Source organism: Zootoca vivipara, chromosome 1 (assembly GCF_963506605.1).
Source record: "Zootoca vivipara chromosome 1, rZooViv1.1, whole genome shotgun sequence".
Lineage (NCBI taxonomy): Eukaryota > Metazoa > Chordata > Lepidosauria > Squamata > Lacertidae > Zootoca > Zootoca vivipara.
Window position 1 is genome coordinate 84,483,406 of NC_083276.1, and position 24,154 is coordinate 84,507,559.

The 24,154-nt window shown below is 47.6% G+C and overlaps 1 protein-coding gene across 8 annotated transcripts in view; it reads right to left on the reverse strand.

Moving 5' to 3' along the window:
• Nucleotides 1-24,154, reverse strand: part of SPEG (striated muscle enriched protein kinase) — a 102,373-nt gene that overhangs the window by 60,255 nt on the left and 17,964 nt on the right. For 4 of the 8 annotated variants that reach the window (XM_035126758.2, XM_060277983.1, XM_035126749.2 and 1 more), the window contains exons 2-3: nt 2,854-2,943; nt 409-751 (exon numbers count right to left, since the gene is read on the reverse strand). In XM_035126758.2, coding sequence (XP_034982649.2) covers nt 409-751; nt 2,854-2,943 — 433 coding nt within the window. Of the gene's footprint in view, nt 1-408; nt 752-2,853; nt 2,944-5,486; nt 7,525-7,624; nt 10,807-10,829; nt 10,885-24,154 lie in introns of those variants that run through there. The other 4 variants (XM_060277993.1, XM_060277992.1, XM_035126779.2 and 1 more) reach the window with 4 other exon arrangements.

Consider the following 24,154-nt stretch of genomic DNA (forward strand, 5'->3'; position numbering starts at 1 on the left):
CTCTGCTCTCTATGCTGATTGGGGAGGGGGAAGCCTGGGGCAGCAGCGGATACCTACCTATGCAGCCCATTGTCCTCATAGCAACATTTTAGGAGAGCAAAGGCAGGAGGCGATGGGGAGGGGGAAGATACTGCAGCAGAGGAAGCAGTAGGAGAGAGAATGGCAGGATAGTGTGGGTGGCTTCAGAGGGTATAGAGAGTGCAGTGGGGGCTGTGGATGGAAGGTGCCATGACATCAGGGATCGGGACTGTGATGATGGGGCTCGGGAAAGTTTCGGTGGTGCCTCGGAATCAATGACTTGAGAGGTTGAGGGTTCAGCGAGGAATTATGACTGGAGAGTAGGGGGGAAAGAGATGATCCCAGCATAATGGCCCTTGCACCCCACTCCACGGCCCCACGGCTACTTACACGTGCAAGGAGAGGGCACGGCCCCGGTACAGGCTGAAGGCACTGCCGTAGGGGTCGCTCCCCAGAGACAGGCTGTCCTCGGACCCCGGGGCCACGCCAATCAGCTCCGCCCGTGATGCCCGCACCAGCGGCTCCACCCCCAGGTGCCGGGCCTCGGCAGGTGCTTGCCTTGGAATGCTGGGGTGCAGGTAGGGTCCCCTCACTGTGGGGCCAGCCTCTGGGTCCTTCTCCAACACCGTGGTCTGGCTCCCTGACCAGGTGGAGTGCTCATCTGTCTGGGACAGGCCTGGCACCGAGGTCGGAGTGGTCTTCATGGAGGCATCCACCAGCGTGTCCGACTCCCCTGCAAGGAAAGACAGACATGGGCTGATCGAGGGGGCTGGGAAGCCCCCCATCTCCCTTGCATCAGATTGGGGCCTGATAACCTGAGATTCTATCAATATTGTTTAATTTAGGAGGCTGTAAAGTGTCCGTTTCTTGGAGCGTGCAGTGCCACTGCATATATCATGGGTTAGCGTCAGGCCGTGTTCTTGAGGGCTAAGAATAAGCATTTTTCTCTCAGTTGGGGACTCAGCTGGAAAGGACAAAGAAGAGGGGCGAAGCAGGAAAAGAAGACAAGGCCAGGTTGGTCACTTAATAACTCAACTCAGCCACCAAGATGATGTGGCCAGAGTGGAGGGAAACATAATTATGCAACACACAAGGTCAGGCATTTGCAGTGAAGGAAGGAGAGATGGACGATTTCTTATTGAAATGATATAAATGAATATCTGTGCAGCTCTTTTAACATGCACAGTGCATTGCAATCATTGGCTTGTTTATCCTACTTTGCAATTGTTCTCCCCACTTTTTAGAGACTAGCTTTCACCAACACTACCTACTGAAGGAGGAGGAGCAATGGAAGGCCAGAAATGCACTACTCTATGCCAGGCACTGAAGACAAGCTTGTTTGGGATAAAGTTGCCCAACTGAAAATGGGAGCTTATGCCTTGTGTTGTTGTCCCTGGAATCACCGAAAAAGAGGCACCAGGATGATCAAAACAATGGGAAACCTATTTTGTGATGGAAAACTGGGACCTGTTTTTTTGTTCAGTAAAAAGTGTGTGAGGTAATAGGATTGCAATTTTTTTAAAGAGACACTTCGAGAGAGGAAAGAACGATTTAAAGTAAAGGAGATTGTGGAAAGGCAAACAGGTGACTAAAAGATGCCTAATGAAAAACTGAGGTTGGAAAGAAGAAGAAGAAGAGTTTGGATTTGATATCCCGCTTTATCACTACCCGAAGCAGTCTCAAAGCGGCTAACATTCTCCTTTTCCTTCCTCCCCCACAACAAACACTCTGTGAGGTGAGTGGGGCTGAGAAACTTCAGAGAAAGTCTCTGAAGTCAAAGAAGGTTGCTAACAGTGAGAAGCGTACAGGGAATAATCTCATAGATTTGCTCAAAAGAATGAATGGAAACTATTCACCTGCTTAGGTGGGTGTTCTCAGGGAAATAAACCTGACTCCCCACACTGCAGACTTCTGAGAATCCAGCTTGCTCCTAGCTGCGTAAACATGTGCACAGCTCCATCCCGAGTTCTGTTTCTTTGTCACCCGGAAGCATGATTGGTTTTTTAATACAGTATAATGTTATGCAGAATGATCTATCTATCTATCTATCTATCTATCATCTATCTATCTATGCCCATCAACACTTAAACCCTCTTCATTAAAGATTCCAAGTGTTGCTCAATTCAGAATACAGCCCCCATTAAGCACAATTTGCTAACTGGGATGCATGGTCAACCAAGGGCTCTATCTCCCCCTGCCCCATTTGCCTAGTCATTCTGTGGAAGGTGTATGAGCACCGTCCAAAGTGACCGTGTACTGAAGGCACCTAGCATGAGAAGGCTATAGTTAAAGGCTGCGATTGTTCAGTTTTATTCCGGTGGAATCTAATGCCCTTTATGCTTTGCTGAGTCCTCCTCTGATATAAAGTTGCCCTCTTTATTAAATTAATGTTCTGCGTCGGTTAATATGTGCCCTTCTTCCAGGAAAATGTGATCTCAGGTTGGCTATGTCTCCGGGGAGCAGTAATTCTCATGCTCCAATGGTAGCTGCCTGCAAAAAGGAACCCTGAAGAGAGAGTTAAACTCTTTGGCTAATGATCCAAAAAGCTGGACACTCAGGGACAGAAGACGACCCTGCTCATAGGATTCATGGTGGACAAATCACGGGAGGGGGGGGGCCTCTTTGTGTTGGCATGGTACCGTATTATGTGACATACCACTCTTGCCTCAGAAAGGGCCAGGCAGCAGGGAGGCTACAGTCTCAGGATTGTGAGGGGATTTGGGGGCAGAATTGCTGGGGCACCAGCAGCAACGTCCAGTTTGAAATATAGTTTCATGCCCATTCTGCTCAGAATGCTTGCCAAACCTCTCCATTCACCTGCCTGCTTCTCCTCACCTGTCGGGGAGCTATAGGTGGTCTCATCCTGGAGCTGGCTGCGTTGGGTCACCTGTGTGCTGCTGGCATCATCTTCTCCCGTCTCCGAGTCTGAAGCAAGAGAAAGGACAAGGTGAGGGGAGAACCTTGGATTGACAGGTCAGTCCACACCTTCGCCTTGGGTGCTTCTACCCATCCATCAAAACTGTATGGCAGAGTCACAAACAGATCCCACGAGACTCAGAAGTCCCAAGTAAGATCTTGAAAATTCAGCTCTCAGTAAAGGGGTGGCCAGATTGTGACAAAATTGACTCCTTTATTGGTGTTATGAAGAGAAGGCACAATATAAAAATTGAATTGCATAAAATAATTACTCATTATTGGAAATAATTGTCTATATTTTTGGTGATGCAGATTCTTTTTTCATAAGTGTTTACTAAAGTATGGGGGGCACAGAGGAAAAACATACAAAATGGTGTCAGATGCTCTGCTCCAGCAGAGATGCTCTTGAACCACCGCCAAGGCCCAGTTTTAGAGAATCCTTGAGCAGGTCTTTGTTATGCTCACAGTTTTATTATTGTAGCATTGGAAAAGCATTAAACAATATTTGTATTAGGGTTGTATTTGTGGCATTCTAGGTCATTTTATACATTAGTATGGTTTTATTTTGGGTTAAGGCTTATCACGGATCATTTTGAATGCTCTGAATGTAATGAAAGACATGATGGCTGGTCACTAAATACAATGAAATGAATCTGATTCTAAGAAGCATTCTCTTTGTGGAGTTTTCATTTTCTTTCAGGACTCCCCTAATTTGAAATGTGCCCAACAGCAATGGCCTGGAGTCTACCATACTCAGGGAAAGGCATCAAATGGCAAACTGTGTTGACTCAGCCATGTGCAAGAACATATGCAGATTATCCAGGGCCCTGCACAACAAGTGGCATCCTTGCAGTGCAGGTTTCAACTCTCAATAACTTGCTACCTTGTCAGGATCTAGATACTGAGGGCTGCCATAGTGCCTAGAGGAAAACAAATACCATAGCTGCAAGTAAGGAAGCCTGGAAGGCCCATTCCTTCTCCCTTGAAAAGAGCCCAAGGGAGGCTCTTCAGATTTGTATCTCTGTGGTTCTACCTCTGTGGAATTCCAGAACTTTGTCTGCTAGGTAAACAAGGGCCCTGAACATTGGAAGAGGCAAGTGTAACAGTTGGGAATGTCCCTGGCAGGGAAAGGGTTAAGCACTCCCTTTCTTCTTGTATTTCCTTAGATGCAAATTACTGCCTCAGAAGCCACACTTTGCAAGGGAAAATGGGCTTTCATGGCAAAACTTCATATTATAGACATATTTTCTCTTTCAAAAAAATGCAAGTCAGGCTACAATCTGGATCAGAAGACCTGTGGGTGGGAAGGAGGTGCTTTTCCCCCCAGCAGCCATTTTTCTGCTTATAATTGCCTTTCCCCTCCCCCTGCTGCTTTCCTCTCCACAGGGAGAAAGATATGGGAGGGGGGCTGTATCTTCTTCCCTGCAGGTGGAAAGAACAGTTTAAAGGGAACTAATTTGAGTGGGAAAACACGCTGGTGGGAATACCTTAAGCCTTCCCAAGCCACCATTCCTTTACGCCCAATTACAGCTTTCTGAAATTGCTTTTTAAATATATCTATATCTGAAAAAGTTACATGCTACCGGTACTACATATTAACATGTAGGTTATCATTCTGTCCACCCCCCTTGGTTCAACAGCAACCTCAGAGAGATTCCAGATGGAAGCATGACAGATTGCTCCCAAGTACAGCCTGGATTGTGCATCCCCAAAGAAGGGCTGGATAAACATATATACATAAATTAGTAAGTCTTTGCAGTCAAATACTAAGAGCCCAGAAGTGTGCCCCTCTTGGGCATGGTGGCTCCTCCATAAACAAAAGGAAAGGGAGAAGGGGGGGGGCTCATTTTTCTGGCAGCTGCAGCTCTCCGCAGGAGCCTTTACCCCACAGCTAAGAAAACCATAGGGAGAGTTGTGAGTGATGCTTGATAGATCAGTGTGGCAGCAAATCGACTGGCAGGTTGAAGAAAGGCCAACAACACAGCCATGCCAGGTGAACGGAAGTCAAACAAAAAAAGTGAGACTTTGAGAGCCCTGCTCCTTTTGGAGGAGGACTTGAAGAGCTGGTGCGTGTGTGAGATTTATTTTATTTTTATTTCAGCAGAGTAATAGCTGGAAGGGAATGTGTCAAGCTGCTCCCACAACTGTACCTCCTCGAAGTCTGCTTTCAGTTAAAAAGAGAGAATGTTGGGGGCAGAAGGGGATCCATGTACTGCATCGCATGTCCATCTCCTCCATGGGAAATCAAGTCAGGCCCATAATAGCAAGATTCACGTGGAGAGACAGAGATAACCTCCCGTCATGTACTAGTAGTGCAGGGAAGGGCTGGCGGCAGTGTGGGAAGGGAAGATGCTCAGGCCAGTCATACAGAGAAGCAAAAGGATGCCCACCAAATTCTGCGAGAATAGGATGAGCCCCGCAAAGTAAGAGAGCAGCAGCAGCAGGAGGATGAAGACAGAGGCATGGAGAGAACCAGGAGGGTAGGCTGGGAGAGGGTGTGGGATGAGACATAGCTTGGGAAGAGAAAAGCATGAGGCAGCACAATTTCCTACCGTAACTTTGCTTTCTGCAGGAGCGGAAAACTTCGCTTCCATAGGGGCAGCAAGAAAGAGAGACACACGTCAACAAAGCGTTACCGCCCAATTCATTCCAGGCCCTCAAATATTTCAACATGTGATGGAAGGGGGGATTTATAGCCCCTGGCCCATGAAACCCATTGAAATTTGGGAGAGTGCATGTGCAGGGAAAGTGGACAAGAAGGCAAGGCATACGGACATAACCTAAATGGTAGAAGGTGCCGCCCTGCCATTGAAACTCATAAGGACCTGCCTGGGGAGTGAAATCTAGCAGGAAAACTCATTCAATGAAAACTAAATTAAAAACTTGGGCTGGGGTGGGTGGGGTTGCAACAGCCATTTCTTTAATAATCCCCACGTGTTTCAAGACCCGGGTTCAAAATGTCCAGCATCAGTAGTATCTTCTCCACTCCTCCAAGCTATGACCTTCTCATTCCCTTTCCCCCAAGCTGCTGCCTCCACCTATAAGTCACAGCAATCGAAGTGCCAGCTGATCAAAGGAAACCTTGTTGGGTGGCAACAAAAGCCACCTATTATATAACTATATAGAGCTTAACATGCAGGATCAGATCAAGATCCACCTACTCCAGCATTTACGGTTTCCAAATGGTAGCTAACCACAAACCCTCCCTTCCAACACCCACCCCCAGCAAGCTCACAATCAGGACATTAACCTGAGGAGCAACCTCTGTATTTTGTCCCTAGCATCTGGTAATAAAAGATACACTGCCTCTGAACAAGCACATTTTATTTTTAGTTATTACAGTTAATAGCAATGGATAGGCCTACCCTCTCTGAATTTATTGAATGCATCTTAAAGCCACCTAAGCTACGGACCAGCACTATGTACTGTCATAGGGAATTCTATATGGACATCAGCTTGCCTGTCCTAAATACATTACCAATGGGTAGCATCAAGGAGGGACAGAGAATCACACACATACACACACACACTGACTGTACATGTATATAGCGAATCATTCCACTTTGTTCATGTTACAATTCTCAGTTCTATGCAAAACAAAGAAATAAACCCAACCTTAACCAGAACATGGACCTCAGTGGGGGAGTTTGGATTATTATTGTCCAGTTTAGACAGCAAAAGATGAATGAGGAGTTTTCTCACAAATACAGCCCCTGTTTGCCTCTATTTGCCTGACCTGCAATTAAGACCAGTAATCCTCCATACTATCATAGTTTCCTGCTTTGTCCAAGCTGGGAAACTACAGTTTCCAGCTTCAGAACATTGCAGGCGATTAAACCAACTTCAAACTATGGTTTAATATCCTGACTTGTTCCAAAGCTGGTAACCATTGTTTCCTGGTGTGGTCAAAATAGGAAACAATGCTTTAAGTAGAGAGCTTGTTTGCTCAAACATAAAAGGAGGAGCCAAGAGGCTGTGTGTGAGAGCAAGAGATAGGATTCAGCTGAGACAGGGTAACCCAAATGTCATAAATGTGATTCTGCACAAAGCAATTCGAACCCTCTGAAATATCTGTCTTTTGGTCCTTCCTTATATAAGACACACACAACAAAAATGCCACCATATCACAATGCACAGCTTCCCTTTGGATATCCCCTTTTGGCAATGTTGCCTCATTATTCTGAAAAGGGCAGGGCTTCTATCCCTTGTAGAGATCTGAGACAGGTCAACTTTGCGAAGGTGTAGTTTCTCCCATCACTGCAACCTTGTACGAGAAACTATACATATAAAATGTCACTCGTTAACAGAACAGAAGCCCTTGCCTTTGTAGAATATGTACAGCTCCCAAGGTCTACAAACTGAGCTCTAACTTCTATCAGCTAAGCTCATCGCACCCCCACAGTCTACCTCCCAAAGTGGGTGCAGGAGGAGGTTGCTATGGACAGGTGTAGGGAATCCTTGGCCCGCTAGATGCAGCTGAACTACAACTCCCATCAGCCCTAGGCCGTTGATAATGGGAGCTGTAGTTCAGCACATCTGTAGGGCCACACCTGGGATAGGATAGTCATACCCCCCTCAACCCTAACTAGACTCTTTTTTTCTATTTGCCTGTTGTCTTCCCTCCCCTCCACCAGCCCCCAACATATCAGGAAAGCCTCTGGCAGGAAGGGGCAGAAGTAATACAACGCACCATGCGTGAAGCGCCCAAAACGCCGCGAGTGGCCACCTTTCTGCAAAGGAAAAAGAAAAGGAAAAAGCATTACCTCCAATTGAGATGGAGAGAGGGAGATAGTGGAAATCTGATGATGAGGCAGTGCTCATGAGATACAGTCATCAGTCACCAAAGAGACCAGAACCCCAGCAGGAGGCCAGGGGAAAGGCTTCAGGGGAAAGGCCTTCCACCTACTTCTGAACTTGCCACCAGGGCAAAAAGTGTATCAGACCCCTACTGTACTATCTACACCAGGCATCTCCCAACCTGCAGCCCGCCAAATGTTTTGGCCTACAACCTCCATGATCCCTAGCTAACAGGGAATTGTAGTCCAGAACATCTGGAGGGCCGAAGGTTGGGGATGCCTAATCTACACCATGCCTTGCAAGGCATGCGATCCACCAGAGCCAAGCACAATGGTCAAATCCACACCTACAATTAGTGTGCATGGCTCCTAGGAATTGTAGTTTGATCAGGGTACTGGGAACTGTAGTACTCTGAGAGGTAGACTGGAACTTTCAGGAGTCTCTGGAGGAAGCAATGTACATTAAACATATGGTGTGGGTGTGACCCAAGGTCATGTGCTGCTGGCTCCACTGAAAGTAGGGAAAAGTCAGAAGGACAGGAGCCTGAGTGCTTGTGGAGATCCAGGCAGATTAGAAGAAAGAAGCTGACTTTCTGCCCCTTTCCTGGAAGGAAATCCTCATAGAGATTGCCCCCCACCCAAAAATAAGTGTTCCACTGTTTAAACTCTCATCTTGCTGCCTTCTGGTGACCCCTGATGTAGCTGGGAGTCTGCAACATTTGGTGAGTCCCCTCAGAAGAGGCACATCTTGTGCATTCAATCACAGATAAAGATCCAGTCCAGTTGCCCCAAATGCGCAGGCACAGCAACCTAACAGGCTGAAGTGCTGCCACTGGTAATGGCTTCCCCCTCTGCTCACTCTCTCGCCTCCATCATGCTCTTCTAAGTGGCTCCGAGCAGCCATCAAGACTTACGGGATCCACGTGGGAAATCAGCCCTGGCACATGCATCCAACTACAACTGGCTTCCTAGGTGAGAGGTTGCCAAAGGACGGGCCACACATGTCTCCCATCAGGGAAGGGCAGCTCTCTGAATTCAGGACAAGTGAAACAGATGCACTTGTGTGTGTGTGTAAGCTGATACGTGCATGTGCGCACGAGCGCGCGCGCACACACACACACACACACACACAGCATCTGATGCACAAAGTCGCCCACTCCTCACTCCCAGATTTCCTGCTGTCCCATCTCCCATAAAATTTGCTCTACCAGCTAGAGTTCCACAATGCTAATAGTGAGGTGAAACACCTTGTGCAGCAATAAATGGAGGTGACAGGATCATTCTGTAATAAGTAAGAGATGTGGTGATGCAGGGTGCTGGCACAAGAGAGAGGGTGATGTACACACCCACCCCACCCAGTTCGGCCTTTTCTCTTTTGTACTGGACATCACTGATGTGGGAGGTATAAGGGGATAAACTCCAGCCAGAAGAAACAAATGCTCCCAACAGCAACTGATCCAGGTGGATTTGTATTCCAGCCAAGCCAGCTTGCCCAAACAAGACTGGCGCTGGCGGGCAGCCCATGTGCCAGGCCAGAAAGATGTATGAATAGATTAGTTATGCTATTGGTGGATAATTCCCCCATTAAGAAAACGGAAATGCAATAAAAGGGCAGTAATAGGTACCTGGCTGGCATCCCCCTGTCAGGCACATGGCAATGGGCAAGCCCTGGCTCCAGGATCACATACCCAGCAGCTTCCTACTGTGGCACGTTGGGCAAAAAGGCATCTGGGCAGGCAAAGTGCATCCCTGCTCCATGGCCAATAGCACAAGCAGCCCAAAATTTAAGGTGGCCACCTTGCCAGACATCCTGCTCAATATGAGTTGCACTAAGATGGTAGGGAAAAGGGGAAATGGCATTTGGACAAAGAGGTAAGTACCAAGCAAGAGAGGTGTTGCAGCTGAAGGCTGCCAGGAGGCAAATCCCTTCTTAGCAATGGGGATACAATAGCCTTGACTAGGGTCTACAGCCTTCTTTACCAGCCAGGGCCCTTCTTTCTCTGCTGCTCTCCATTCTTAACTGCATATAGGAGAGGGGGGGATGTTTAGGAAGGATCTATGCTCCCCTCTCCACCATGTGTGTCAATGTTTCCTGCCTGCCTGGTTTGGGATGCAACAGCTCTCTGCTCTGCAGAGGTGAGACACTGGCACCCCTGTCCTCAGGTCTAGAAAGCTCATCTCCCCTCAGGCTGCCAAGGCCGCAGGCCTCTGTAGAAACAGAGGAGAGCCTTGAGCCATCTGATCAAAGATCAAGCATCTTGTTTCCAAGGATGCCTAGACAGATGCTTCTGGACAGCTAAAAAGCACGAAGGATGACAACCCCCGCTGCCCTTCCTCATTTCATCTGGTGCCCTTGCTTCCCAGTCCCTTCCTTGCAGAGAGGGAAGCTGGTGGGGCATCCTGGCTGGACGATCAGCGCTGGAGGGGTAAGGTGGGGTGGAAAAGTAGTAGGGTACGTTATTACTGGAGCAGGCAGTGTTGGGGTGATGACATGCCCTAGCTATGCCTGCTGTGAATGATTCCCTCCCCCCTATTAGTTGAACCGGGAAGCCCCCCCCTTCCGATCATCCCTGCTTGGAGGCCCCCGAGTGACGTCCAGGCCACGAGGAGCTGCGCTCCTGCCAGGTGCTGACGCGCAGTGCCGGATCATGACGCAGAGGCGCTCAGCCTCCGTGGCCACGGGGTTGGGGGCTGGAGAGTAAAAAGAGCCATGACCCCCCAGGATCCATCGCCTCGGGCATCTTAGGGGAAGAAGAGGCACAGTTCTTCTAATCGCCCCCCCCATTCCATCCCGGGCATTTCTTAAAAGCCCCACACAGCACCTTGCTCATCATCACCTCGAGCCCAGTGGCTTGGAAGGTGGGGGCAGAGGACCACCGATCTACAAACGCCACCCTGGCGTGGCCAACCCCCACCCCGACAACAAGGTGGCACACATCCCGAGACCAGCGGCGGGGAATCCTACTCCGGGAAAGGCGGGTGGGGCTCCGCGTGAGATGCGCGTCCTCAGTTTCCCCTCTGGCACCCACAACGCCCCGATGATGCCTGCTGGGCACCCCGTCCCTTCCCTCCTCTCCGTCCCACGCCCGGACCCGTTACCTGGAGACGCTTCTTCACCCAGATCTTCTTCATGTCCGCCCCCTCCGTTGCCCCCTGGGCGCCCTCCACCCCACCCCACCCCACCCCCCGGCGGTCAGCACGATGCGGCGGGGCCGGGCTCGGAGCGCAGGGGCGGCAGGAGCAGAAGGAGCATCCCTCCGCGGGAAGCGGGCGCCGGCCTCTCTCCGCTCGTTGCCTCGCCTGCGCTGGCAGAGATGCCAGCCAGCCCGGAGCCTCGCCCGCCGCCCGCCCGCCCGCCCGAGACAATGACAGCGCAGGCGGGGAGGTGGGGGGGGGGCTGGGAGGAAGGAGGGGCCGGAGGGAGGGAGGGGTTGGAGGGAGGAGCTGGGGGGAGAGAAATGAGAGGGGTGCCCCCTCACCCCGCAGAAGGGCTGCCTCCCCTCTAAGCTTGGCCGCGGGGGGGAGCTTACCCCTCCCAGAGCCACCCTCGACAGCGCCCATCAATCCACGGTTGCCATGGAGGGCTTGGAGGTAGGCGAGAGGTTTCTGCCCATCTCGGAAGATGGCGAGGTGGCCTGGTGGGAAGGATCGAGGCAGGAACGGGCAAAAGCCAAGGCTCGGCAGCGGGACGTGGGTCCCGTCTAGTGGGCATCGGCACTGTCGCTGGCACTGCCCCAGTGCTTTCCGGCTGCATCCCAAGAGCGCCCCAGGAAAGCCCCTTGCAGAGGGAGGCTTCTCTCGACAGGAGTTTCCCACGGTACCTGAAGAGAACCTTCATGTTCAAAGGCAGCATACCCCCAGTGAGGAAGAGGGAGGGGGCAAGGGACAGGTAACAAGGAGAGGTTGTTGTCTTGTTTCTGCCCTGCTTGAGAGCTTCCCGCACACATCCGGATAGTAAAGGTAAAGGGGACCCCTGACCATTAGGTCCAGTCGTGACCGACTCTGGGGTTGCGCGCTCATCTCACATTATTGGCCGAGGGAGCCGGCGTATAGCTTCCAGGTCATGTGGCCAGCATGACAAAGCCACTTCTGACGAACCAGAGCAGCACACGGAAACGCCGTTTACCTTCCCGCTGTAGCGGTTCCTATTTTTCTACTTGCACTTTGACGTGCTTTCGAACTGCTAGGTTGGCAGGAGCTGGGACCAAACAACAGGAGCTCACCTCGTCACAGGGATTCGAACCGCCGACCTTCTGATCGGCAAGCCCTAAGCTCTGTGGTTTAACCACAGCGCCACCTGGGACATCCGGATAACCAGTGTCAAAAGCAGGATGCTGGACCAGATGCAGTTTTCCTCTGTTCTACAAGGCAGTCCTTGTTTCCTCCTGTCTGAAGTTGTGAGGTTCAACACTCCCTCTCTCCCTTCCCCATCCATGGATAAAATCTACCAGTACACAGCGTGACATTCACACACAAACACACTACACTGCCCACTACCCTGAGCAGGACTACGCTTCCTCACTTTGTGGGTGGGTGAAGAGTTTTGCTCTAGGTGCAGCCACAGAACAACACAGAAAAAGCAAAACTCCTGCTCAATTTAGGTTAAGTGGGAAAGACCAGGAAGGTTTGTGTGCACCACACACACACACACACACACACACAAAATACTTATGGGTAGAAGGGCTAAAGCAGGTTGCGGGCAAGGGCTGCATTCCCTTGGTCATCAGTTGGAGCCCTCATGAGCCAGAGACAAAGGTGTTTGGGATTATCTACTCCAGAATCAAGAAAACACCCATTTCAATTTTCACAATGGCTACTTCAAATTAAAATGCCCGATCCTGTGCAGGTTTATGCAGAAGTAAACCCCACAAGGTTTGATACATAGAACAGAAGATTACAAATTTGTTCTTTGACATCTGGAAAGGGTCAGAGAAACCTTCTTTCCTCCAAAGTATGCAACAAGGGGAGAAAGCAAGTACATTTATCAAATAAAATACTGACCCTTTAACAATCCAGGAAAGATAAAAAGGAAACGAATAGGAAGATTGCATCTGTGATGGAGTGGAAGAGTAACAGTTTCAGAAGACATGGGGTGGGGAGCACATAAAATGGGGCTGGGGGCTGTACCCTTGCATTTAGTTTGCCATTGTGTGGGTTAGAGGCTAACTATCAGATGGTAAACGGCATTTCTGTGCGCTGCTCTGGTTCGCCAGAAGCGGCTTTGTCATGCTGGCCACATGACCTGGAAGCTGGACGCCAGCTTCCTCGGCCAATAACGCGAGATGAGCGCCACAACCCCAGAGTCAGTCACGACTGGACCTAATGTTCAGGAGTCCCTTTACCTTATCAGATGGCAGCTAATGTGAGGCTACCAGCCTCACAAACAATGCCTCCCCTCACTGCCCCCTGCCCAAAATTTCCACACCTTGAATCTCCACTTTCAGTCAATTGTACTCATATCTACCAAACTATTCATTCCTAGCAATCCCTCCAAACAGAAATGGTGAACCAAACATAACTGGCCAAGATCCCACCATAGAGAGTATTTCGTGCAACCTCTTTGAGGGCCCAGCAGAACCACGCAGAACTCCTGGCCCTCTTTCCAGCCATAGGCTTTACCAACACAGCCGCTCAGTTCAGGCAGGGCAAAGAAGGTCAAATCAGGACACTCCAACTCCAGCATAAGATGCATAAACTTAGGGAGAAATGGGAGCACTTCAGGATTGTTACAGAAGGATCACCATGCTGACTCAGACTACTTCATGCTGGTTCACCTTGGTCAGCATTTTGCCTTGTGCAATGACAGACTCCAGATGAGAAGTTTATAAGCTTACAAGCAGCATAGAATGGCAATACCCAACCTGTGAGCTCCCCTGAATGAGGAGATTGAATCTCTGGTTGTCATGCCTTGCGCTGAATCAAACCATTCGTCAATCTACCTTGGAATTGCTTGCATGGGCTAACAGTCGCTCTCAAACCTTTCCTAGCTCTCCCTGGAGATGCTGAACTTGTGATCTGTCTGTGCAAGGCATGGCTCACTGAGCTATGGCTCACCCCAGAGTGGTTTAACAATCAATCCTTCCCATTGAAATATGGGGATTGTGGGAGGGGGGTGTCCCTTAACACTCAGCACTCTTAAAAGATTACAGTTCATAGGATTCTTTGGGAAGGAACCATGGATGTTTGTAGCAGTATATTAGTACTTTTAAATGAATGGTGTGAATGCGGCCAGTGTGTCCACTCTAGCTTATCTAAGGTAAAGGTAAAGGGACCCCTAACCATTAGGTCCAGTCACGGACGACTCCGGGGTTGCAGCGCTCATCTTACTTTACTGGCTGAGGGAGCCGGCATACAGTTTCTGGGCCAGCATGTGTAAGCCACTTCTGGCGAACCAGAGCAGCGCACGGAAACACCGTTTACCTTCCCGCTGGAGCGGTGCCTATTTATCTACTTGCACTTTGACGTGCTTTCGAACTGGTAGGTTGGCAGGAGCTGGGACCGAGGAACGGGAGCTCACCCCGTCGCGGGGATTTGAACCGCCAACCTTCTGATCGGCAAGCCCTAGGCTCAGTGGTTTAACCCACAGCGCCACCCACGTCCCACCTAGCTTATCTACAGTAACAACTATCAACTCTCTTATAAGTATACTCAAGTGTTACCTTCGTCTCATTCTCCCTCGGTTGTCCCTCTAGCCCACCAACCAACTTACTTTTTCCTCAGATGACTCTTTCTTTCTCTCAACATTTCAAAAACAGCAAAGATTCCTGCATCTGATGAAGTGGACAACAAGAAAGTCTACAAGAAACCTACAAAAGTTAGTCTTTAAGATGCCTCAAGACTCTTTGTTGTTTGCACTATTGAAGGCAAGATAATGTGGATAGACCACTTCCACCCTCAAATGTATTATTTGTGCACATCTAATGTGTGCCCTCAGTCCCATATTTAGCATGTTGGAAGTGTGTGAAAGGCTGTTTCCAAAAATAGATCCGCTTATATGTATTTGCTTTAAAGAGAGGCAGTGGTGATGTGCATATTCTTCCTCCTCTCCATTTTATCTTCACGACAACCCTGTGAGGTAGGCTTCATGGCTGAGTGGGAATTTGAACCCTGGTCTCCCTGGTCCTTGTCCAGCACTCTAACCACTATACCACACTGGGCCTCATAAGCCTGAGGGCAGGGGATTGCCATACTAAGACATTCTGGGAGCTTCATATAAGTAAATATTCTTGTAGATTTCCAGGACCAAAGCAGGCCATAATTAGATGTGGGGATTTGAAATTGCATGGAGCAAATGGCAGCCTACATGAAACAATATGCCTGGTGCACAAAGTCACACAACATGGTTCCTATCATCAGTAAAAAAAAAATAGTGTGAATGAGATACTAGCAGATAAAGAAAAGGAACATTAGTTTGAAATGCATCAAACGGTGCACACTTAAGGCGGAAATTCTACTTGAAAATACAAACAAGGTCTCACTCTGTGGGATATGAGAATCTGAGGGCTGTCTGCGTCATTTCACACAGGGGGGTAAACATATCTTCATCGTTTCAGATACTTTTGTGCAGACAGACAGCAACAGCTTCAAGCTTTTGATAAGCTGATTGTGCAGTTCTCACAGGGAATGAAAAGGAATTTGTACTTTCCAGAATAAAAGAAGGAATAGTTATTTCACATCAGTCCAGAGCCTGGACACATGGGATCCCTATCTGAAGGTGTCGTGTTGGCAAGATATAAGACAGGCCAGGACCTAGCTAAAAACATACTTTCTGAGCCTTTCTAGCACCAGAAAGAGAGATGACAGAACTCCTGCACCTTTAATAGTTGCACTGAAAAAGGGAATTTCAGCTCTGCAAACACCAAAAGAGCAGAACTGCATCACAAAAAATAGAGAAAGGAGGGGGAAGATTTGCATACATTTTGCATATGTTCATTTCTAGAGAAAGATGCAAAGCTAGGGAAGAAATACAATAATTTAAATGGATTTGCATTTCTTTAAAAATATTTCATGGAAGAACGCAGGAGGCAATTCATATAAAACGTGCATTTCTGAAGCTAGAAATGTGAATAAGCAGAGGTGGGGAAAACCAATGGATGGATAGGCTCCCCAGGGTCCAATTCATATCTGGTCCATTAAAAATGGATCCACTCCGAGGTCTGAAAGTGACCCTTTTTAAAAGAGGTCATTTATGAGCTGACAAAGCCTCTAAATCCAAGTGCATTCCCAGTGGTGTCTGCTCTATTAGGGCAGAAGGGGCACTGCCCCACCAACCTCAATCTGCTCTCAGCCAGCCCCCACCTGCTTGCCTCCTTACCTACAGCCAGACCAGGGGGTGGGGGCACTGCCTGCCAGCTTCCTTCTCATTAGGCTCAAGGCATATCCAGATTAGCAGTTTAGAACACAGCATTTTGTTCCCCCTTCCCACCCGTTGTGTTTGAAGTAGCATTTTTAAATTGCTGCACAGTACACACCATTACCTGGTTTATTTCTCCATCTGCCCCAACACACCCGAATTATTATTCAATAAAGCTGTCATCTGCACAATGACAGCAGGTGCCTGGGCCAATTTCGGTTTATTAAAAATAAAAAGAACTGCAAAAAACGGGGGCACACACTCACACAAATCTAGCAAGAGGATTGATACCCAACCCAAGTTCATCCCAAACTAAAGGAATCCAGGAAATGCCAGGGGCAGTAATGCTCACCGATCTTCTAGTTAGGCTAGGTTGTGGGTGATTTTTCTTTTCTGGGAAGCTAAATTTGCAATTGCTGCTGCCTTTTAAAGATAACACTAAATGTCTCAGAAATCTCTGGGTTGGGTTGCTATTGGGCCAGTGTCTTGATGCTAGAAGCATTGTTAAGGAGCAATGGGGGTGGAAGGAGGTAGCATAACATACAGTAGAATCCCTACGGACTTGTTAAAAAGAAAACATCCGCAAAACTAATCCTTTTCCCACTTATTGTTTTTTTCCTAACTGTGGGTGGTTAGTATACTGGAGAAGGAAAAAGCAACGGTGCAGGCTGAAAAGCTTTTAGGGGACCATTTGCGTAAGACATTTTTATATGTTCACAACAGAAATGTAGGTTGGATGAAACTACCGTCAAGAGAATGCTCACTGGGGCTGAAGATGCAACACTTTCAGACTAATTGGAAAGGGGATAAAGGCAAATGATCAATGTTTGTCTAGACCCCATTAGTTCCTCCCTGTGCTACTCCTTGCTCACTTCAATTCCACAAAGACGTCAATATGGGCGCAGTGTCAGATCCAAGCAACCCTCATTTGCCCTGTTTTGTACTACCCAGTATTTCACAGAGGAAGGCAGGAGCACCTTCTAACACCTTTCTTCTCACAGCCCCCCCCCCCGGTGCTCCCCCCATTACACATTGACGCTTGCTGGACTCATTCACCCTTCCTGGTACTGGTTTTTGAAGCAGAGCATGAGCTTCAGAAACTGAACACAACAGTTTTCCAATTGTAAGAGTTTACTGGCTATAAATAGTTTCTCATTTTATTTTCATTTGATCGCTTTTCTTCTTGCAGGTTATGCAACATCACAGTTTCGACAAAAGAACCCCTCCCACAATAATAACCACGACGCAGCACCAAATGGAGCAACGTTATATAGCACATCAAAAAAAAAATAAAGATTCCAGGTTATCCAGTAAAGAGAAGCCACAGAAAATCAGAAACTAAACCAGCCAGAAGATTTTATATGCTGTAGGAGGAAACCACAAATAGTTTTGAAAACTGAAAGAGGTTGGAATGAAATATTAAGTCTCAGAATAAGTCTGGTTGAATTTATAGAATAGCAGCAGCACATTCGGACACATTTGCTACCCAGTTGTGGAGGCTGGGTGCGGAAAGAAATAAGCGCACTGGCATTTTGTGGGTTAAGAAGTGCAACAAAATGGTGCAGCCTGGAGATTTTCCTGTTTGGGATTCCAGCCATTCCATTTCTCATCTCCCCAGTTTTGTTCCTCCCTCAATGCTCAGTCAGCATTCCAGCACCAGCACCAGCCATTCCTGGATTAGAATAGCTCAGCAACAGTTACCTGTGCTCTGGTAACCTCATATTTAGATGGCTGCAACACATTCCATGCAGGGCTACTTGCAGCTAGCGTGAAAGGTGGCTGACAGTTTTGTGAGTGGTCCTGTGCAAACTGGTTTGCCAATATGCTACTGGGACCAGTTCAAAGTTTTTGTCACTCACTTACAAATCCCTAAATGACTTTTGTCCCAAACACTTAAAGCTCTCCTCTATTAGCTGCAGCCTGCAGAGGAAGCCCTCTTCACGATCCCATCAGCAAGCATAGCGCATGGGGTAGTGATGTGGGGAAGGGCCTTATCTGTGCTGGCACCCCATCAATGACACTCCTTCCCCCTAGAGTAGGGGTGGGCAGATGCCAGACATTCTGGAACCACTTTGGGTTTTTTAATCGAACCCCAGGATCTATGGGTGCAAAAGCCGTAACAGTTAATACCAGATTATTTGGAGCCTGAGTCCTTTAGGGCCTTCAACACCAACATTAGCACCTTGAAGCGGGCCTGGAAATGAACCGGCAACCAATGCAGCTGTTTTAAAACACAGCATCTGGAAGGAACACGAGCCAGCATCTGGCTGCTGCACTGTAGACCAACTCAAGTTTCTGAGTCGTCTTCAAGGGCAGCCCCACGTACGTGGGCAGGATTCTTTGGAGAAAGTCATGTGCTTTAAATGTAGAGGGTGTATGCAGTCAGAGCTTAACCTTCAGTGACCTGAGGAGAGAGAGCTGAACCCTACAGAATGGAAAGTAGGCCAATGTACATGGACTACATTTTTATTCTTCGGCTATGATGATGGAATTATCACCAGCCACGACTGTTGTGAATGTGGTCACTTTGCATAACTTAAGCTTTACATATACAGTATTGTACTTTTTGTATTTTATTACCCCATTGATTGTGTTGGGGTAATATCTATACCCGTAGATATTTATACAGCTGTCAAACGTGGGCTCCGATCCATGAAGGCTGGTGCCATAATAAACCTGTTAGTCACAAACCCCTTTATTCAATTCTTAAGGGGGGGAAAACATCCCTCAGTCTCCCATAACAGTCAAAATAGTGACAACGATTTACCAGGGACCTGAAAACAGAGACTGCTCTTGATAAATAAGAACAGTTGGAACATTTGCTGTATATTTCACACATTCGTGCACAGGATACAGATATTCATTTCCTCCACCCTTCCACATTTTGGGGAACATGGTTTTTTCATCTAAAAAAGGAAGCAGCTGACATTTTCTAAGCTGACAGGAATTTTTAAAGGGCCTAATGCGGAGAGCGCTAGTGTCAGGGAGAACACTCCCTTCACCAGGATTTCCTTTGATATCACCATCATGGCAAGGACCCCAGACTGGCTGTGGCCTGTCCCACCTTGTACCCAGGCCTGCACCTTGGGGAGAAAGATCCGGCCAGGGTGCTGACTATGACACCACCAGCTTTATTTGTGCCTAGGAAGCCTTGAGGGGAGAAGGGAGCAGCCAAACTGCAACCTGACCCCCCTTGTTTAGCTCTCTGGGTGTCTGTCCACAAGGCTAAGTTGCTCAAGATAGGCTGTGTCATTCACAGCACAGCCTCTTCTCCTCCCTGCAGTGCCATGACCTTCAAGGGACACGGGCCTGGCCTGGCATTTTCCCAGCCGCAGTTTAACAATAACATAGAAGGGCTCCTGACTTTATTGTTTTAACTCTTACGCTTTTCAATTGTTTGTCTTATTCTATATTTTAACGGAGGAAGCTTTAATACCCCCAATGGCTTTGCTACTGTGCATTTTTATTATGTATTGAGTTTATAGCTGTAAACCACTTAGAAGCCATTTTGGAATATAAGGAGTATATAAATCAATAAATCAATGACATAACAACAGCAATCATTAAGGGAGAACCTCTGAGTCCCAAGCCTCACGTGTAGCAAAGTGTCTGCATATTTTCTATCTGCACTTAAAGGCTATATATAAATAATGCCTGGTGTACATTTACCAAATTTGTACCTGCAATGAACAGTGTGCCTTGAAATGCACCTCTGGGTACCTGCTCCAATCGCAGCCTATGGTGTTAAGGTCTGAATGCAGCTTTGAAAAATGGTTATGTTGTTATGAAAAGGTATCCAAAATTCCTCAGCATGCAGTGCATGCAGCATCTCCAGAAAGAACCGCCTAGGTACTTGCTCATGCCGCTTGCTTGCTGCTTCATTCATGGTTTGCGTAATGTAAAAGAAAGTGTACATATTTGCATCTGTCAAACACTGAAGCGTAGGAGTGAGCCAGAGTCCCAGAAAGGCATAAGCTCCACGCATAACACATGTATATGCGCAAGCTGAACAAAAGGTGAAACCCATTAGCACAGCAGAAGTACAAAAAATACCGGGAGGCACCAGATTTCGTTCAACAGACAAGCCTATAAGAAACAGCCTGCTGTCCTGCTGCTTTTACAAGAACAAGGTGATGGAGTATGCCAACTAATGCTCACCTACCTCTCTGTGTGTTTTTTCCTGAGCTTTTAACACAGGGGTGGGAACTTGAAGCCCTCCAGCTGTTGTTGGGATTCCCCATCCCTGCTTTAGCAGCTGCAGGTAGGTGAAAATTCGGCTAGTAAAAGCTCAGCCCCTTCAGGTAAAAAGTTTCACCTGCTGGTTTACTGGCTGTCATGCAGCAGTTAAAAAAATCACAGGGGATAGGGTGGGGAAATTGGACAGCCCTGAGACCAGCATGTATCATTTACTAATGATCTCCAGCCACAAACACCTGCACAAGAGGCAACCTTAAAATGAACCGTAATTTTAATGTGAATGAGCAGCATGCTGGTGCATGATGCTCAAAAGTTCCCATGGCGCTACTCACCCACTCCAGCTGCTGCCGCACCATGAATGAAACAAGCCACAGTATGGCTCATCACATCATCCAGACCTGGGCTCGTGGTTTGTTTCTCCCAAACAACCAACCGTCAGCAAGTGAAGAACAAACCTTGGTTACCACTTATGGTTTGTTTGGAGAGAAACAAACCATGAGCCTGGGTTCAGATGACACATCAAAGCAGACTCTGGCCTGTTTCATTCACAGCTTTGCAGCAGTAACAGCAGGGAAGGAGCTCCGTGGGAGCTTCTGAACAGTTTGCACCACCCTGCTCCTTATTCACATGAAACCACAGTCTGTTTTAAACTATGGTTTAATATGATATGCAAACCAGTCACAAAACACTACAACCAGAAGATTAGCCACAGGGCACATAAGACTACACATTCTAAACAAATTGTCTTTTGACACACTAAAGACCAATACATCTCACAGGGTGGGCAGGTGAAAGAGTGGGCAAGCTTTCCCCAGCATTAATTACTGTGCAGAAGAACGAATTTCAGCGAGATTTTTATGCACAAAGGTGCAGGCAGCCTGTCCCGTTTGCCATGTGCCCAGCCTACATCTATTATGGCCCACATCTATTATTCCATAACCAAGACCAATTTCATCAGCTGCAAGCCTGCAACTTACAAAACAGTTCAAGCTACCAGAGGCCACGCACACAAAGTTCTGAATGGCTTTTAAAGGCTTTTAAAAAATTCATTAATTTTGAATGTGAAGCAAAGTGCTCTCACTCAATCAAACCAGCAGGAGCGCCGATTGCTGCCTGAGCATACTCAGCCAGCCTCTGCCACAAACTACTGTCATGGGGTTTGTTTTGGGGCCAATTTATACATTTGATTTCGGCATAATCAAATGGTAAATCTATTCTCTCTCTCTTTTTCCAGGAACATACAGGATGCAAGTGGAGAAATCACATGTTTAATAACTCACTACCTCCTGTTAAAATACTCTCTGTTTTTGCACATTCAGCCTATAGCCTGCTTCCCAAACAAACAAACATATTTTCTGTGCGCAGAGCCATTTTTTCCCTTTTCTTTGTTAGGGAGCATTTAACTATCCAGGCCATTTTCTACACTGACTGTGCTCGATGCAGTTTAACCACCATAGAAATGCCATCCATTTTGCATATTGTGTCAGCAATAAAACAAAAAAACACCACCACCAAACCATTACTAACCACCAAGACGACATCAGTGAAACACAATACACAAAATGCCAGAGGCTTGCAAAAAGAACAGCTGAGCAGCTAGGCAGCATCTATCTTTTCCTGTCAAATGGGTCCCGCCCAGCCCTAAAAGGTGGTCCTGCCACCCAGCCACCCCCATCCTGAGAGCACAGTACTGGCTGTTGAATACATTCAGGATCAAAGCTACTTTGAGTTGGTGCCGCATATCATGGTACAATACAGCAACGCCCCAGCAAGTGGTGCAGTGGGGAAGGGAACCTTTAGCACTTGCACCATCCCTTGCTGCTATAACATGTTGCTCTTGTTTTACTGCTTTTGCTGCAATGAATGTTGTCATCAAATGCTGTGAGTGGCCTTGGCAGAGCTAGCCCTAAAAGGCAGAATACCAACGCGAGATGCCAGAACTTACCATGAGCGCCTCCCTTGTTCCCTTATAAGGGCAATGGCGCCCACCTGAGAGGTGCAGGAACTGGGTTATGAAGAGCTCCGGCTGGGGGGGAAAAGCCCTGCCAGTGCTTAAATAAATAGCACAGGGATGGAGGCTCAGGTCTAATTGCACTCACTCCTCTAGGCCTTGCAATCTAGCCACTGAGACTCTCCCAGGCCACGCCCCTTCCTCAGCCACACCCCCTTTCCACAAGACACACCCATCAACAGCCTTGCTGCACATCCTCGATGTGTGTTTTTGCCTGGCTGTCATGCATCTTTGAAGACTGAAGGTGCTCTTACTTGCTTAGGCAGAGCAGAGCAGGCAAGTGTGTGTTGAAAGTAACCTACTATACGGGTTCCGGTTTCCGCCGGCAGGAATGGCGGACCTGTTTTCCATCCCTCTGACCTTCGTAAGGAATTTGGCGGTTGCTAGGGGAGTAAATGGCAGCCCCCTACCCTCTCCGGGGGTTACGGAGAGGGGCCGCTGGCCCGCGATGCCCCCAGACCCACTCCGACTGTTTATGGAGTGGGGGGAGCTTGGGCTGAAAAGCACTTACGAGGGCCAGGACTCCCGGACGCTAATCTGCATGGCGGGGATTTCCATGGTTAAAGAAGATAATTAGGCTTAAATTTATGGACATACTTCATAAGGAGGGGAAGAAGCGCTGTTTACTGCTGAGAAATTTATGCTGCTGAGGGAGAGGAGTCAAAGGCTGTATTTCATCTGGAAGAAGGATTGATGGGGACGGAGCGATAAGGGAAGTGAGTTTTTTTTATTTTTCTTCATATGAGTTACTTCGTACCTTCCCAGACGCGATGTCCTGGCTTGTTTGGAGTGAAAGAGAAGCAAAAGACTGTGTGAGTTGAACTTTATAAACTGTTGTTACTGAGCATATTTTTTAAAGATGTGGAGTAGCCGATGAGAAAAGCCCCCCCCCCCTAGTCGGACGGAAGGAGTCCTGGACGCGTTCGGAGGATTTATGAGCTGTGACGCACTTTGAATTGGAGCAGCGACCTGAAGCTAAGTTCAGCTATAGGGCAAGGAGATCCATTAATTTACCAAGAGTTTATGGTTTGATGTTTGGGTCTTCTGCCTGGAAAAGCTGTAAATTTTATAAAGATCGTTAATCTACATGGCTATGAGAGAAAACGAAAGTGATTTGAGCTTTTTAAGATGGCGCTGCTTCGACACAACAGGGAGCTCCAGACTAAGAAGATTTATGGGGAGGCTGGACTGATTAACCCACACAGGAGAAAGAACATCTGTGAAACCTTGTTTGATATTTATCTCAGCAGCTGGGAAACAATCGGTTGAAAGTGGAAAACATCTATGTGACTGTAAGGGGAAGATCTGGATTATTATGAACTTGGAGAGACGATTTGAACTTTAGAAAAAAGACGGCAGTGGACGGTTGCGAGGAATCCCCAATTTCTTGAAGCATGGGAAGCCAAAAAAAAAATTCTCTAGATGATTTGGCATAACATTCGGTTTGATTGATATATATATGTGTATAATTTGAAATAATGAATGTGATATAATTGGTTTTAATTGGAAAATTAATAAAAATATATTTTTAAAAAAGAAAAGAAAGTAGCCTACTATACAAAGGTAAATCTTCTATTTATTGGTCCACACACTTTTGCCTCCTGCCTACCAGTGACATGTGGCCCCTTGAAAGGTCATTCGGAAAGGAATTCAGTCTTAAAACTGAAAAAGTTCCCCACCCTTGATGTACTGCAAGACCACTGCATCTGAGTTATCTTTTCAGCTTGGTTACTACTGCTAGCCACACCCCTTCATTTTTTATATATTACTGGTTGTTACTTCGTGGCCATCTCTTGCCCTCATACCGTTTTTCCGCGATCCCTAACACTCTGTTCAAAAAAAGAAAGACAGGGTTCCTGCACC